The 14,445-nt window shown below is 31.7% G+C and overlaps 1 protein-coding gene across 1 annotated transcript in view; it reads right to left on the bottom strand.

The window, feature by feature from the left end:
* Window positions 1–1,031: 1,031 nt before the first annotated feature.
* The window catches only part of LOC114075117, a 28,428-nt gene continuing 15,014 nt past the window's right edge, over window positions 1,032–14,445 (bottom strand). The window contains exon 3 of the mRNA XM_027913399.1: window positions 1,032–2,722. Within this exon, the coding sequence (XP_027769200.1) occupies window positions 1,285–2,721 (1,437 nt within the window). The 5' untranslated portion in view covers window position 2,722 and the 3' untranslated portion in view covers window positions 1,032–1,284. The remainder of the gene's footprint in view (window positions 2,723–14,445) is intronic.

Below are 14,445 nucleotides of genomic sequence, written 5' to 3'. Positions count from 1 at the left end.
TCCAATCCATCTAAACTTTATTTTCAAACTTTCATCCTTTTGAAGTCATGCTTTTATAATCCAATCTTGTAATAGATTCATGCCTCACATTCGACTTGTGGTGCCTCAAAATGTTTTTCACCAACCACCTCACTCATTTTGTATATCTCTCACTCATCATCGTCTTATAGTGCCCTGAGGGTTTTTCGCCAATAAGACTCTCCTTTTTCACTTTCTCTCAACACAATTGATGTCTTATAGTGCTTTGAAGGATCTTCATCGATAAGATTCCCCATTTTTCACTCCTCATATGACGGACATTAGTTTTTCTTATATGATAATCAACATAGAAAGCTTGCTTGACTTGTCATTGTTAAAAATTGATCCGAAGGTCTTTATTTGGATTGTAACGTGGCTTTTTGATAGGATTACAAAGAAAGGATTGTCATAAGGACTCAAAGATAATATGGTAACATGGTTAAGACTTACAACTTTTGAAATCGACTCTATTGTATAAAATAATAATAGTAATTATTATTATTATTATTATTATTATTATTATTATTATTACCATAACAGGATCTAGGGGCTGGCGGTAGTCCGCGCGGCCATCCAGATCTAGCTTTGCACATGACCAAGTTATACTTTGAAACGTATTATAGTTATGTCAACAGTTTTATCCTAAGTTTCGGCTATATGGTAAACTTTTACTCAAGTATGGGGCTTGCCTTGAAATTAATGGATAGCAGTTCTAACAAGGGTTCAGGCTGCCCCTTTCGTCATCTTTAACGGGGACTTACAATACCACATGCTCGCTATCATTAATATCAGACTTACCACCATCTTAAAACCAAGACAAAACTTGTGATAAAAGATTTAAGAACTATAATAAGAATTCATTATAACTTGATTAGATCCAGATATTAGACAAGAACATCATACAGAGATTATGAAGCTAGCATAGATATAAAAATTATCTTAGTCGGCCATATAGGCGGAAATCACAAAAGATGGTAATATAGGAAATAAATAAAGTACCTTGGAAACAAATCTTCAAACCAAAGCGATTATATTATTGTTCACAAAAGAATTTTTACAAGAGAGAGAAGAGAGAGAAACTAAAACTTATATTCTGAAACATTTCTTATGCCTCTGAATGAGGCTTCTTATATAGGAAAAAAAAAACAAAGTGGGGTCCTCATATGGGCCCTACATACTGTTTTAAACACTATTTTTATTCAAGATAAGATTTCTGATAAGATTTCGAATCTTGAATTCTGTGAAGATAAAATTTTTGATACGATTTTAAATCTTATCTTTTCCTTTCAGATTTTTCTTTATTGTGCTATCTTTCTCCTTCATGGACGCCAGGAAATCTTCCACTTTTTGTAATTGTCCTTCTGATAGCTCCATATTTTGATCTACCGATTGCCCATCAGCTGTATCACTTTGTCCACTTCTCATAGAAGTGTCTGATTTGTCAAACACTGCTATATTTGTTAATAAGTTCTTTTTAATTTCGGCCAGGTAGTTGTTTATCATTTCTTCCTTATTTCCATCTTGAATGGAAATTCTTCTGGCGATATTTTTCATTGAACTTCCGGCAGAGATATCCTTTTGAGGGAAGTCTTGATAAATCTTTATAGTGCTGGTGACTTGGTCCAGTAGTTCTTGTCCATATAATTGACCTGTTGCTGGATCTTTACGGTTTAATTTATCCCAAAAATTTGTAAAATATTTTCTATATAAACAGGGGATATTTTCAATAGGGGTATAACCCACCTCCGGAGTCCATTTATGGATCCATGAAATAGAAAATTCTATAAAAAAGTACATTTGATCAATTTTCTCAATACATGAGACATGATCTTGTAAAAATAGATTTGTTATAAACGGGGAGACTTTCGCCCATTCCTTGTATAAAATAAGAAAATTATCAGGCAAAATTTTTACTGTTGGTCCATGCATAGACCACCAATTTAAAAACCAATTTGGTAAATTTTTTGCAAAAACTTTAGCAAATATTTTTATAAACCAAGTGTGCTTTAATTTGCTGTTATTATAATAAAAGACTTTGTGAAAGGCTTGGATATAATTCCAATATGTAAAATTCATATTTACACCGTTCACAGAAACTTGCCTTTCCTGTAAAGTGGAAATTCCCCAATCATCAGCTGATATAATCTGCTTAATTGTGATTTTGGAGAAGTTATAAACACTCTTATCAAAATCGGAGAAGTGTTGAAATTCTGCACTTCCAGTATAACTCAGAATAGATTCATAATAGGTCCGAGATTTATAAGCCTCGCCAGGGAAGTATAGTCCCTTTGTAAGATACCTTTGGAGTATATTCCAAGGTTCATTACTTCTCTGAATATCAGAGTTCTCTAAAAGAAATATAATTTCTTTTTTTGCCGTTTCTTCCGGAATACTGGCTGGTTCAGTTTCTTTGGCTAAAGAAGCATAAGTATAACTTTGCTCTTTTGTCTGTAAATATGCTTGAATCTGTTCATATAATGAACTATCTTTAGGAATATCCTTAAGATTTATTGAAGATGAAGCTGATGAAGAAGCTTCTCCAACCTTTGATTTAATCAAGGTTTTGTTTTCATGTTGTATAATTGGGAAAGAGGAGTCGTATGACGACCTTGTAGATTGTGAAGAGGATGATCTTCCCCTTCCTCGACTTCTTCCTCCACGACCACGTATATGTGACCATGGCGGAGGGTCATTGCCTGACATACTGTAAAGATAAAATAAACAGATTAGTACAAATCTGAGAAATATCCCTCAATATCAAGTTCCCAGTCATTATCAGCTAGGGAGAGGTCAGAATATCTAGACCCTAATATAAAAAAATCCATAGAAAGATCGTCAAAAATTATGTCTAAGATCCTTTCTTTTAAGTCTTTATCTAAAGGTAAAATCTTTAGAATAGTAGTAAGAGTTTTTTCTCCAAGGAAAAACTGATAAGAGGACATTATATACAAAGAAATTAATTAATTCAAGAATTCTCTTGATAGGAAATCAGGAAGAGAATTATCAGTTCCCCTTTTATAATGGATCTCGAAGTCGAAAGGAGCTAATTGTGCTTGCCAGCTGGCAAACATTAACTTCGAAATATCATGCTTAAAGTCTTTATCAAACATATATTTGACTGATTGGGCATCAGTTCTAATAATAAATTTCTGATTATATAAATCATCCTGAAATTTTAAAACGCATTTAACAATACAAAGCATTTCATGCGCAACAGTCGCATATTTGCGCTGAGATTCAGACCATTTGCCTGAATGAAATCGAACAAGATATTCAGTTTTGTCCTGGGGATTAACTTGCTTTAAAATTCCACCATAGCCAATATTTGACGCATCAGTTTCAATAATCTTAATCCAATTTGGATTAGCAAGAGTAAGACAGGGTAAATATTTAACCCTTTGCTTAATGAATTTAACCAAATTAGTAAGATCATCATTCCAAGGTAACATTCTACCTTTCTTCAACCTGTCAGTTAAAAGAGCAAGATCTTTAGATAAATTTTTATAAAAAGGAGAAATATAATTTAAACTGCCCAAAAATCTTTGAAGCATAGTTTTATCAATTATTTCATCAGGAAATTTTGATGCAAAATCTATGGATCTCTGAATTGGAGTAATTCTCCCTTGGCATATTTGGTGACCCAAAAATCTTACATCTGTTTGGAAAAGACTCATTTTAGTTTTAGATATAACCAAACCATTTTGAATAACAATGTTCTTGAAAATATCAAGATGCTTTATATGAGATTCTAATGTTTTAGAATAAACAAGAATATCGTCTATATAAACAATAATAAAATCCATATAAGGATTAAAAATATCATTCATAATTTTTTGAAATTCAGAAGGTGCGTTCTTCAAACCAAAAGGCATAACATTCCATTCGTATTGACCGAAAGGAACATTAAATGCAGTTTTATAAGTATGTTCTTTAAAAATTTGAATCTACCAATATCCTGATTTTGAATCAAATTTTGAAAATATATTGGCATCATATAATCTGGATAGAAGATCTTTCTTATTAGGAATAGGATACCTAATCTATTTTAAAACTTTGTTCAAAGGTTTGTAATTTATTACTAACCTGGGAACACCTCTTTCTTGTTCTGCAGCTTTATTAACATAAAATGCAGTACAAGACCATAAAAATTTAGAGGGTTTTATCAGGCCCATTTGTAATAAATTATCAATTTCTTTTTTGCAGAAATCAACTAATTCTGAATTCATTTGACAGGGGCGAGATTCTGTAGGAATATTTGATTCATCAAAAGAATCTTCATATGGTAAAGTCACAATATGCTTTTTCCTGTCCCAAAAAGCATTTGGATGGTCTGCACAAATATCAGATGTTATTTTTCCAGAAATCAATTTTATTTCTCTTGGATTTTAGGAGATTGTAAAGATTCTGAAATATTCAGACTATAAATTTCCATTTGTAAAGACTCAATATGCTTTTGTTTTAAATGAATCAAAGAGTTATATCTCTACTGACTGGTTCAGTTATTAACTCAAAATTAATGGTATTACCATTATAATTTGCTGTAAAACCTTTTGCATTTAATTTTGAAAAGGGATAAATAGCATTTATAAAATGAGTGCCAAGTATAATTGGCGGATATAATTGATTTTTAACCAGGAAGAAAAAGTGAGGAATGCAAACTTTACTCTGGCAAATGCAAGTATTAGACAATTTATATTTTATGTCTAAAGCATGATCTGATGCAGATTTAACAACATGAGTAGTTTTTTCAAAATACCTTGAAGGAATTAATCCTTCCTGAATACAACTGACATCCGCACCACTATCAATCATAGCGATACTTGAAATTTTAAAATAATTATTAATTAGAATGGTACAATTTATATACCAACGATGAGCGGTAACAATTTGCATCATCCCCAGAAATTTGGTAGTAGGAGATTCATTTATCTCATCATCCAAAACATCTTTCCCTTTTTCAGAAATAGAAATATCATATTCAGAAATATTATTTTCTAATTGGGAAATACGATGATTGTTAATTAACTGATTTTGTTTTAGAGATTTAATTTCTTTTTTAAGGTTTTCAACCTCATGTTTTAAATCATCCAAAGAAGTATCTCTTATCTCTTACAACACTTGTTCCTTTCTTTTCAAGCCTGGAAAAAACTTCTTGAAGAGAATAAGGACTAGCATTATAATTGAAATTTTCAAAAGTTTTTTCTTCATTCTTCTTTGGTTTTTCAAAATTTTTTGAAGAGGATGGTTTTGAAGAAGCCATTTCTAAAATCTTGTTTCTAAGATTTTCATCTGAAACATCTTTTAAAAGTTCAATAATATTTTCTGAAGAAATCATTTTAAAAGTTAATTCTTCAAAACTTTGATGTAATTTATCAAGATAAGAATCATTCATCTGCGATTGTAATCTATAAAATTCATCTTGTCCACAAGAACAACTATCACCTGGACAATTAGCACATTTATTAGTAATAATATCAACATTGTTATCAGTACTATAACCTGAAGAATTACCAGAGGAATTAGAATCTGAATCTGATTCATAAAGTAACTCATAGAGTTTGTCTTGAGTTGGTTCATCAATCTCCAAAACTTTAAACTTATCCTCCTTGCAATTTGTTGCAAGATGACCAAATCGTCCACACTTACAACATTTAATGTTTTTCAGATCCCTTTTAGAGAAATTTCTGGCAAACCTTGTTGCCTTCCTATGAGCCTTCTTTTCCTCTTTCTTTTCTTTATATCGTTTTGAACGATAACGTCTTTTATGATGTCTTTCTTCTGCTTGACTTGTCTTCGGTTTAGAACTAGACGGTCCTTCTATACCAAACTGTGTACAGAAATCTCCCAATTGAGATCTTTCAGACATTTGAGTCCTTTTTATTTGTTGAGCCAGCTTAAGCTCATTGCAAAGATTTAATCCTTCCTGAGTACAAATCCCTATTAACTTTCCATAAGTTAATGTATAATAAGGGATTTCTGGTCTGTCTCCTCTTAAGACCTTTTTAACTCTTTCAGAGAATAATGAAGGAAGACCATCAATAAATCTATTCTTCCCATAGCTTGATTTACTTTCAGGTAGATCCATAACTCTACTCATGAAAGTATCCTTATACCATCGAAACTGTCCTAAATGGTTACATTTAAGTCCATTTAGTAAAGTTCGAATAGTCTCATTTTGGTTGGAAAATCTTCCAATAAAATGTTCCAAAATAGTAAGAACAAGTGTATAAACTGCATCTTCAACCCTTTGGGTTGTAATCTTTTCTACTGGTTTTCCACCTTCACCAGTAACTAATTCTCTTTTAACTTCTTCTTTGTATGCATTCATTATTGCATGCTTTTCTTCAGGTGTTAGGAAATTATCCCACCATCCTCGAAGTTGACCTGTAAAACCTGCTATAATCATTTTACATATAGCATGATCATTATTTTGATTCGTATGACGACAAATTGATGAATACATCAACATACGATGTACCATAATGGAAACCTGCCTTTCTGTTAGGGCATCCAGATTCCATTCATAAACCTCATTACCACTGTAGGATGTGTTAGTTTGATTCCAATCTCTTTCTTCAACTAGCACATCTTGAGGAGTAGGTCGAGGATAATAGTAAGTCATCATGGAAGGGAGAGTTGCATAACCCCCTTTTCCTATAATCCTTTGCTTTTGATTGTAACCAGTTTTAAATCTTCTGGCGTTTACTTCCGAAACATCTTGGTTCGGGTCTTGGATAACAAGGAGCTGATTCTCATTATTATTAATATTCGACTCAGGAAAATCATTTGTAATAGGTTTTGAACCTAAACCACACAATTTTTTATCAAGAAGATCTTCTAGTGAATGAAAAGATTTAACTTTAAAACCAGAAGTATCAATAGGACGCTGAAGATGTGTAGGAACATCTAAAGGAGTTTTTGAAGTAGTTTTTGAAGTAGAAGCTTTATCTTCTTTTGGATATTTTTGAAATTCTTTGACCAAAATAATTAAATCATCTAATTTTTTGTCTAAAGAACTAATATGTTCTCGAAGAACTTTAACATAAAGACTTAAATAATTATTTTGAGAAATAAGGTTATTCACCTCTTGAACAATAATCTGGGCAACATCTGTTTGAATAAACTTTTGAAAAGCTGAAAAAGTTAACCAGTATTATTTGGTAAAATAAAAGGAGCTTGAGGAGGGTAGATGTCTTTAGTAATAGTGCCATCACTTTCTTTAAAAGTCCTTTCAATAACATTAATATATAAAGGTAAATATGTGGTTATAAACCATGGAACAAAATAAATAATTTTGTTATGTAGAATACAGACTTCATAAAATTCTTGAGAAATATTGTTTAAATCATTTTCACTATAAATTTCAAAAAACCAAGTTCTAAATTGGTTCCATTTTTTATTATAAAATTCTTTTTGAATATGTTTTCGAGCCAGGGATCCTGGACTAAAATCAATGAGTCGATTAATCATAATTAAACATCATTGAGATCTGTTGATTTATCAACACTGAAATCCATTTCTGACTGAGTTGGATCCAAATCTGACAACCTATCTGTTGCTTGAACAATATTTGTTTTAGGGTCTATCCTTACCCTTTCAACCAATCCTTCACTCATAGTATCACTTAAAGTGTGAAGAGACAAAGGTCTTCGCCTTGCTGCTCCATAACTAGGACCTTCATGACTTATTGGAGAAATATACTGGATATCTGGTAACCTTTTGTAACCAGAGAAAGATCTCCTACTATAAACAGGAGAATTATAAACAGAAGAATTATCAGCAAACTCAATACAAACCTTACCATCAGGGTTTTGAGTAATATGAGAATAGTCACTATTAGTGACTTCTTCAGCAACCTGTCTTTGAGACACAGCATCATTTAAAATCCATTTACCAGGAAAATTAATTTCATCCCATTTAATAGGCCTTCTAGTCGTAATTTTAGATTTAATAAAATTAGTTTCAACAAGAATTGTCTCATTAGACGAATCATATAATTTACATCTAGAATTTAAAGTAGTTAACAATTTATAATAAATTCTATAAGATAAACAAATAAGCTCAGAACCAACCACATAATTATAACCATGGGTCTTAACATTTAATGTAAGAGCATCAAGAATATTTCTCTCAGTCAAAGATAATTGCAGATTGGGCTGCGTATTGAAATAAACTGGTCCATATGCCACAGTAGATTCAATCGAACCCATAAGAGATTGTCTGAAATCTAAATTTCTAGCATCTCGTAGAGCTGCTAAGAATGTTTCAGGTAACCCTTTAAGAGTTAAAGGTTTAAAAGCAATCTGCACCATACCAATATGCATTCAGTTATATCTAGATTTGAAAACAACAATATCTCTTTTGTTCAACAGTTGAACAACCTGTTCATCAGAACTTAGAGCAAGAGATTGCTCAGTAGTTTTAACCACCTGCTTTGTAGACAATTTGTCAAACCAACCATAATCATAAATCAATCTGCACCATAATTTATTGCTGTTTATTAACAGGGTAATGACTGCTAATTTATCTAAGCAGTAAATAAAACATGATTTTCTAAAATCATTAGGGCATTTTTATACTTAAAGTTTTCTTGGATTTTATACATTTTCATATATGTATAAAATTATATTATTATACTTAAGACCAGTATTTAAATAAACTTTTTCCATTTCGGAAATTGATTTTTTCATATGATGCATTGCTATCTTATGCATCCATGCTCTTCTTCTTACACTATGTAAATGTGATTGTATAGACTTCATTTTATACGTATGTATTCAATTAGCTTGATATGATTATGCAAAGCATTATGTAAAACATAATATGTTTTAATCCCTACAGGTACTAAGTAATTTATTTTAATGTTTAATCAAGATAACAACATATAACATGCCTACAAGATTATAAAATATGTAATAAAAGATAGTTTTTTATACCTTACTTCCTCTTGTTGATAAATAGTTTTATCAATGCCGCAACATTTCTCCTTTCCGGCTATGAATAGTATTTTTCGCCTTTACACCTTCGGCTACTTTCGAACTATTCCTCTTTCAGGCTGGAAGTCGCAACTTCCACTTTGAACTATTTATTAAGTTTGAAGAAAATAGATATATAAACTGACTTTTATTTCATATATAATAATCTTACTTGCATACTATAAGAATATATCTTAATACTACATTAATAGAAACATTTTTCCCTAACGGGAGAAGTTACTTACTCACTCATAATTTTAACTCATAAAATAGTCTTAACCTTTCTTACTCTAAGACTCTCTAACACTCCACACTCGACTCTGCCTATACATATGAAACTCCACTCCTTATATAGATATCCGGAGGGGTCTATTTACAATCAACTTTTATTTAAAGGACTTCCTTTAAATATTACATTTTTATCTATTGGCTCTTTCGAGTCAAAAGATTCCTTGCTGATAACTTTGCTTTATGTCACGTGTGCTGCATTCTGTCACTGGCCGACAGGATATGATTTTTCTTTTATAAAGAAAAGCATCTTCTTTTTCTTTATGTCCTTTTCTTCTTTTGTTATCGTAAGTGCTTACGTTTTGTGTATGATTACGTAAGTGCTTACGTTCTTCATATTCTTCATCGATCTTCTCCTTCATCGATCATGGTTGTGTTCTATCATCTTGCATGCTAATTTCCAAGTCTCCTCTGTTGCTCCTAATCTGTGGAGCTCAATATCCAGGATTCTTTCTTTGAGTATTTCTGATTTTGATCTTCCTTTGGTGATAAGAACCCAATCAGTGTCTTGATCTATCACCCTGAAATCATCTTTGTAAAATCTATTTAGAATAGCATATAAGGCTTTTATCCCTAATGCTCTTCTAGTTTGTATCCATTTCTTGTTAAGATAAGGAAGTTTTTTGTCTACTCCCGTAGCCTTAACATTAAAATCTTTTATTTTTTCAACAGAAATGTAGTTGAGTGTTGGATAGTATGCTTGCGAATCTTGGCACTCCATTGAAATGCTGTAGAATCTGCAATATACTCCTCCATCGCCTTGGCTGAAATCTTTGATTGCTTTGAACAATCTTGTTGGTAGTTGAGATATTTCTTTCAGATCTGGACCTGTATATACTCGATCCAAATATCCGAACTCGAACAATTGAGCTGTAAAGCTCTGTATTCCATTTGGGAATATAGATATTCTAGGAAACAAGCTAGTTGTCCCTAAAACTCCATATGTTTCTCCACTTTGTTCTGGTAGATTGTAAATGTATCTAGTGAAATTCAGATACTCTTCCTTTTTCGGATGTTGTTTTCCCTGCACAGAAGAAATTTTTTTTGCTCCAGATGATACTGGGATAGTCTTATTTTCTGGTTTTCCAGAGATTATTTTTTCAGCCTTGACTGATGATGAGCTTGAAGCTTCATTTGCGCGGCTTTTTTCATCTTTTGAAGATGAAGTTGGCATATCCGTGCATACCCTTGAGATGTTTTTGGCACTAGGTGCTAGTGGGACATCTCCTGCCACTTTGTTGAGATTAATACTCTCTTTCAGATTTGAATTCTGTATTGGACGCGAATCCAAACGTTCGCAGAGAATTAGAAATTCTCTCATATTATCAGCTTGATCTGTGCTGAGTTGGTTTATTTCGAATTGCAACATTCGAGATTGTTCAGATAATTTTGAGAGTTCATCTCTTATCTTGAATAGTTTTTGTCCCTTCTCATCGATGGACTCATCTATCTTTTTCATTTTTTCATATATCCTGGTTACCAGGATCTTTATCTGATTGTGACATTTTTTGATAGGAAATCTGCAAGAAAATTGTCATTTCCTTTTATATATTCAATTGAGAAAGTATAAAACGATAGTAATACTTGCCATCTATGGAGTCTTCTGTATTGAGGTTCAGAAGGCAATCTATTGTTTATTAGACCTGCAACTTGTGTATTATCAGTTCTAATAATAAATTTTTTTGTAAGAGAAATGTAGAAAATTTTCTAATTCCCTTAACAATCGCTAATAATTCTTTTTCGTTAGTCGAATATCTTGTTTCTGCATGTTGAATGTACCGCTCGTGTACCTGCAGATTTCATTTAAATCTGTTTGCAAGATTGCTCCCCAATGATAATCTGATGCATCTGTTTGTAGAATTAGATTATCACTTTCATCTGGTAGTCTTAACTTGGGTAGTTTTGCACATTCTTCTTTTAAGTTTTTTATACAATTAGTGTGTTCTTCCATCCAACCAAGTCTGTTAGTTTTTCTTATTAACTTTTGAAGTATATTTCTTTTCTTTGCTAAATCTTGTATAAATTCTCCTGCATAATTCAAACATCCCAGAAATCTTTGGATTTCTTGTTTTGTTGTTAGTTTATCAGGGAATTCTATGATTTTTTTAGCAATGTGTGATTGGAGTTCAATTCCATTTTTTGAAATATTCATTCCTAAGAATTCTATTTCGTTTTTATTTATTTCTGCCTTTTTTTGACTTAGAATTATTCCATTTTTTAAACATTTTTCTGAAAATTTTTTCAAATGTTTTAAATGATCTTCATATGTCTTTGAACATATTAATATATCATCAATATATACTATTAAATAGTTATCTTCTGAGAAGATTTTATCCATTCTTCTTTGGAATATTTGTGGTGCGTTTTCTAATCCAAAAGGCATTTCTAACCACTCGTAATGTCCATTAGGAGTACTAAATGCAGTTAATTTAACTGAATTTTCTTCTAATTTTATTTGCCAAAATCCACTTTTACAGTCAAATTTTGAAAATTATGTTTTTCCTTTTGCAAGGTTAATTAAATTGTTTTTATTCGGAATAAGAACAATTTAATTAAATGGTATTTCTTCCGTATTCAATTTAAAACTCATAAGAATGAGTAAAAGTCCTCATAGTAGTCCAGCATTTATGGTAAGAAATCACGCTGAATTAAAAAGAGGAAAAGCACGAATGGTAATAAACTATAAAGTATTAAATAAAAATTGTTTATTTGATGGATATTTTATTCCGAATAAAAACAATTTAATTAACCTTGCAAAAGGAAAAACATATTTTTCAAAATTTGACTGTAAAAGTGGATTTTGGCAAATAAAATTAGAAGAAAATTCAGTTAAATTAACTGCATTTAGTACTCCTAATGGACATTACGAGTGGTTAGTAATGCCTTTTGGATTAAAAAACGCACCACAAATATTCCAAAGAAGAATGGATAAAATCTTCTCAGAAGATAACTATTTAATAGTATATATTGATGATATATTAATATGTTCAAAGACATATGAAGATCATTTAAAACATTTGAAAAAATTATCAGAAAAATGTTTAAAAAATGGAATAATTCTAAGTCAAAAAAAGGCAGAAATAAATAAAAACGAAATAGAATTCTTAGGAATGATTATTTCAAAAAATGGAATTGAACTCCAATCACACATTGCTAAAAAGATCATAGAATTCCCTAATAAACTAACAACTAAACAAGAAATCCAAAGATTTCTGGGATGTTTGAATTATGCAGGAGAATTTATACAAGATTTAGCAAAGAAAAGAAATATACTTCAAAAGTTAATAAGAAAAACCAACAGACTTGGTTGGACGGAAGAACACACTAAGTGTATAAAAAACTTAAAAGATGAATGTGCAAAATTACCCAAGTTAAGACTACCAGATGAAAGTGATAATCTAATTCTACAAACAGATGCATCAGATTATCATTGGGGAGCAATCTTGCAAACAGATCTAAATGAAATCTGCAGGTACACGAGCGGTACATTCAACGATGCAGAAACAAGATATTCGACTAACGAAAAAGAATTATTAGCGATTGTTAAGGGAATTAGAAAATTTTCTACATTTCTCTTACCAAAAAAATTTATTATTAGAACTGATAATACACAAGTTGCAGGTCTAATAAACAATAGATTGCCTTCTGAACCTCAATACAGAAGACTCCATAGATGGCAAGTATTACTATCGTTTTATACTTTCTCAATTGAATATATAAAAGGAAATGACAATTTTCTTGCAGATTTCCTATCAAGAAATGTCCAATATGGACAATCAGATAAAGATCCTGGTAACCAGGATATATGAAAAAATGAAAAAGATAGATGAGTCCATCGATGAGAAGGGACAAAAACTATTCAAGATAAGAGATGAACTCTCAAAATTATCTGAACAATCTCGAATGTTGCAATTCGAAATAAACCAACTCAGCACAGATCAAGCTGATAATATGAGAGAATTTCTAATTCTCTGCGAACGTTTGGATTCGCGTCCAATACAGAATTCAAATCTGAAAGAGAGTATTAATCTCAACAAAGTGGCAGGAGATGTCCCACTAGCACCTAGTGCCAAAAACATCTCAAGGGTATGCACGGATATGCCAACTTCATCTTCAAAAGATGAAAAAAGCCGCGCAAATGAAGCTTCAAGCTCATCATCAGTCAAGGCTGAAAAAATAATATCTGGGAAACCAGAAAATAAGACTAACCCAGTATCATCTGGAGCAAAAAAATTTTCTTCTGTGCAGGGAAAACAACATCCGAAAGAGGAAGAGTATCTAAATTTCACTAGATACATTTACAATCTACCAGAACAAAGTGGAGAAACATATGGAGTTTTAGGGACAACTAGCTTGTTTCCTAGAATATCTATATTCCCACATGGAATACCGAGCTTTACAGCTCAATTGTTCGAGTTCGGATATTTGGATCGAGTATATACAGGTCCAGATCTGAAAGAAATATCTCAACTACCAACAAGATTGTTCAAAGCAATCAAAGATTTCAGCCAAGGCGATGGAGGAGTATATTGCAGATTCTACAGCATTTCAATGGAGTGCCAAGATTCGCAAGCATACTATCCAACACTCAACTACATTTCTGTTGAAAAAATAAAAGATTTTAATGTTAAGGCTACGGGAGTAGACAAAAAACTTCCTTATCTTAACAAGAAATGGATACAAACTAGAAGAGCATTAGGGATAAAAGCCTTATATGCTATTCTAAATAGATTTTACAAAGATGATTTCAGGGTGATAGATCAAGACACTGATTGGGTTCTTATCACCAAAGGAAGATCAAAATCAGAAATACTCAAAGAAAGAATCCTGGATATTGAGCTCCACAGATTAGGAGCAACAGAGGAGACTTGGAAATTAGCATGCAAGATGCTAGAACACAACCATGATCGATGAAGGAGAAGATCGATGAAGAATATGAAGAACGTAAGCACTTACGTAATCATACACAAAACGTAAGCACTTACGATAACAAAAGAAGAAAAGGACATAAAGAAAAAGAAGATGATTTTCTTTATAAAAGAAAAAACATATCCTGTCGGCCAGTGACAGAAAGCAGCACATGTGACATAAAGCAAAGTTATCAGCAAGGAATCTTTTGACTCGAAAGAGCCAATAGATAAAAATGTAATATTTAAAGGAAGTC

This window comes from Solanum pennellii, chromosome 12, assembly GCF_001406875.1.
Source record: "Solanum pennellii chromosome 12, SPENNV200".
Taxonomy (NCBI): Eukaryota; Viridiplantae; Streptophyta; class Magnoliopsida; order Solanales; family Solanaceae; genus Solanum; species Solanum pennellii.
Note: the sequence above shows the minus strand (reverse complement) of the source record. Positions and strands in the feature narration are given on the sequence as shown.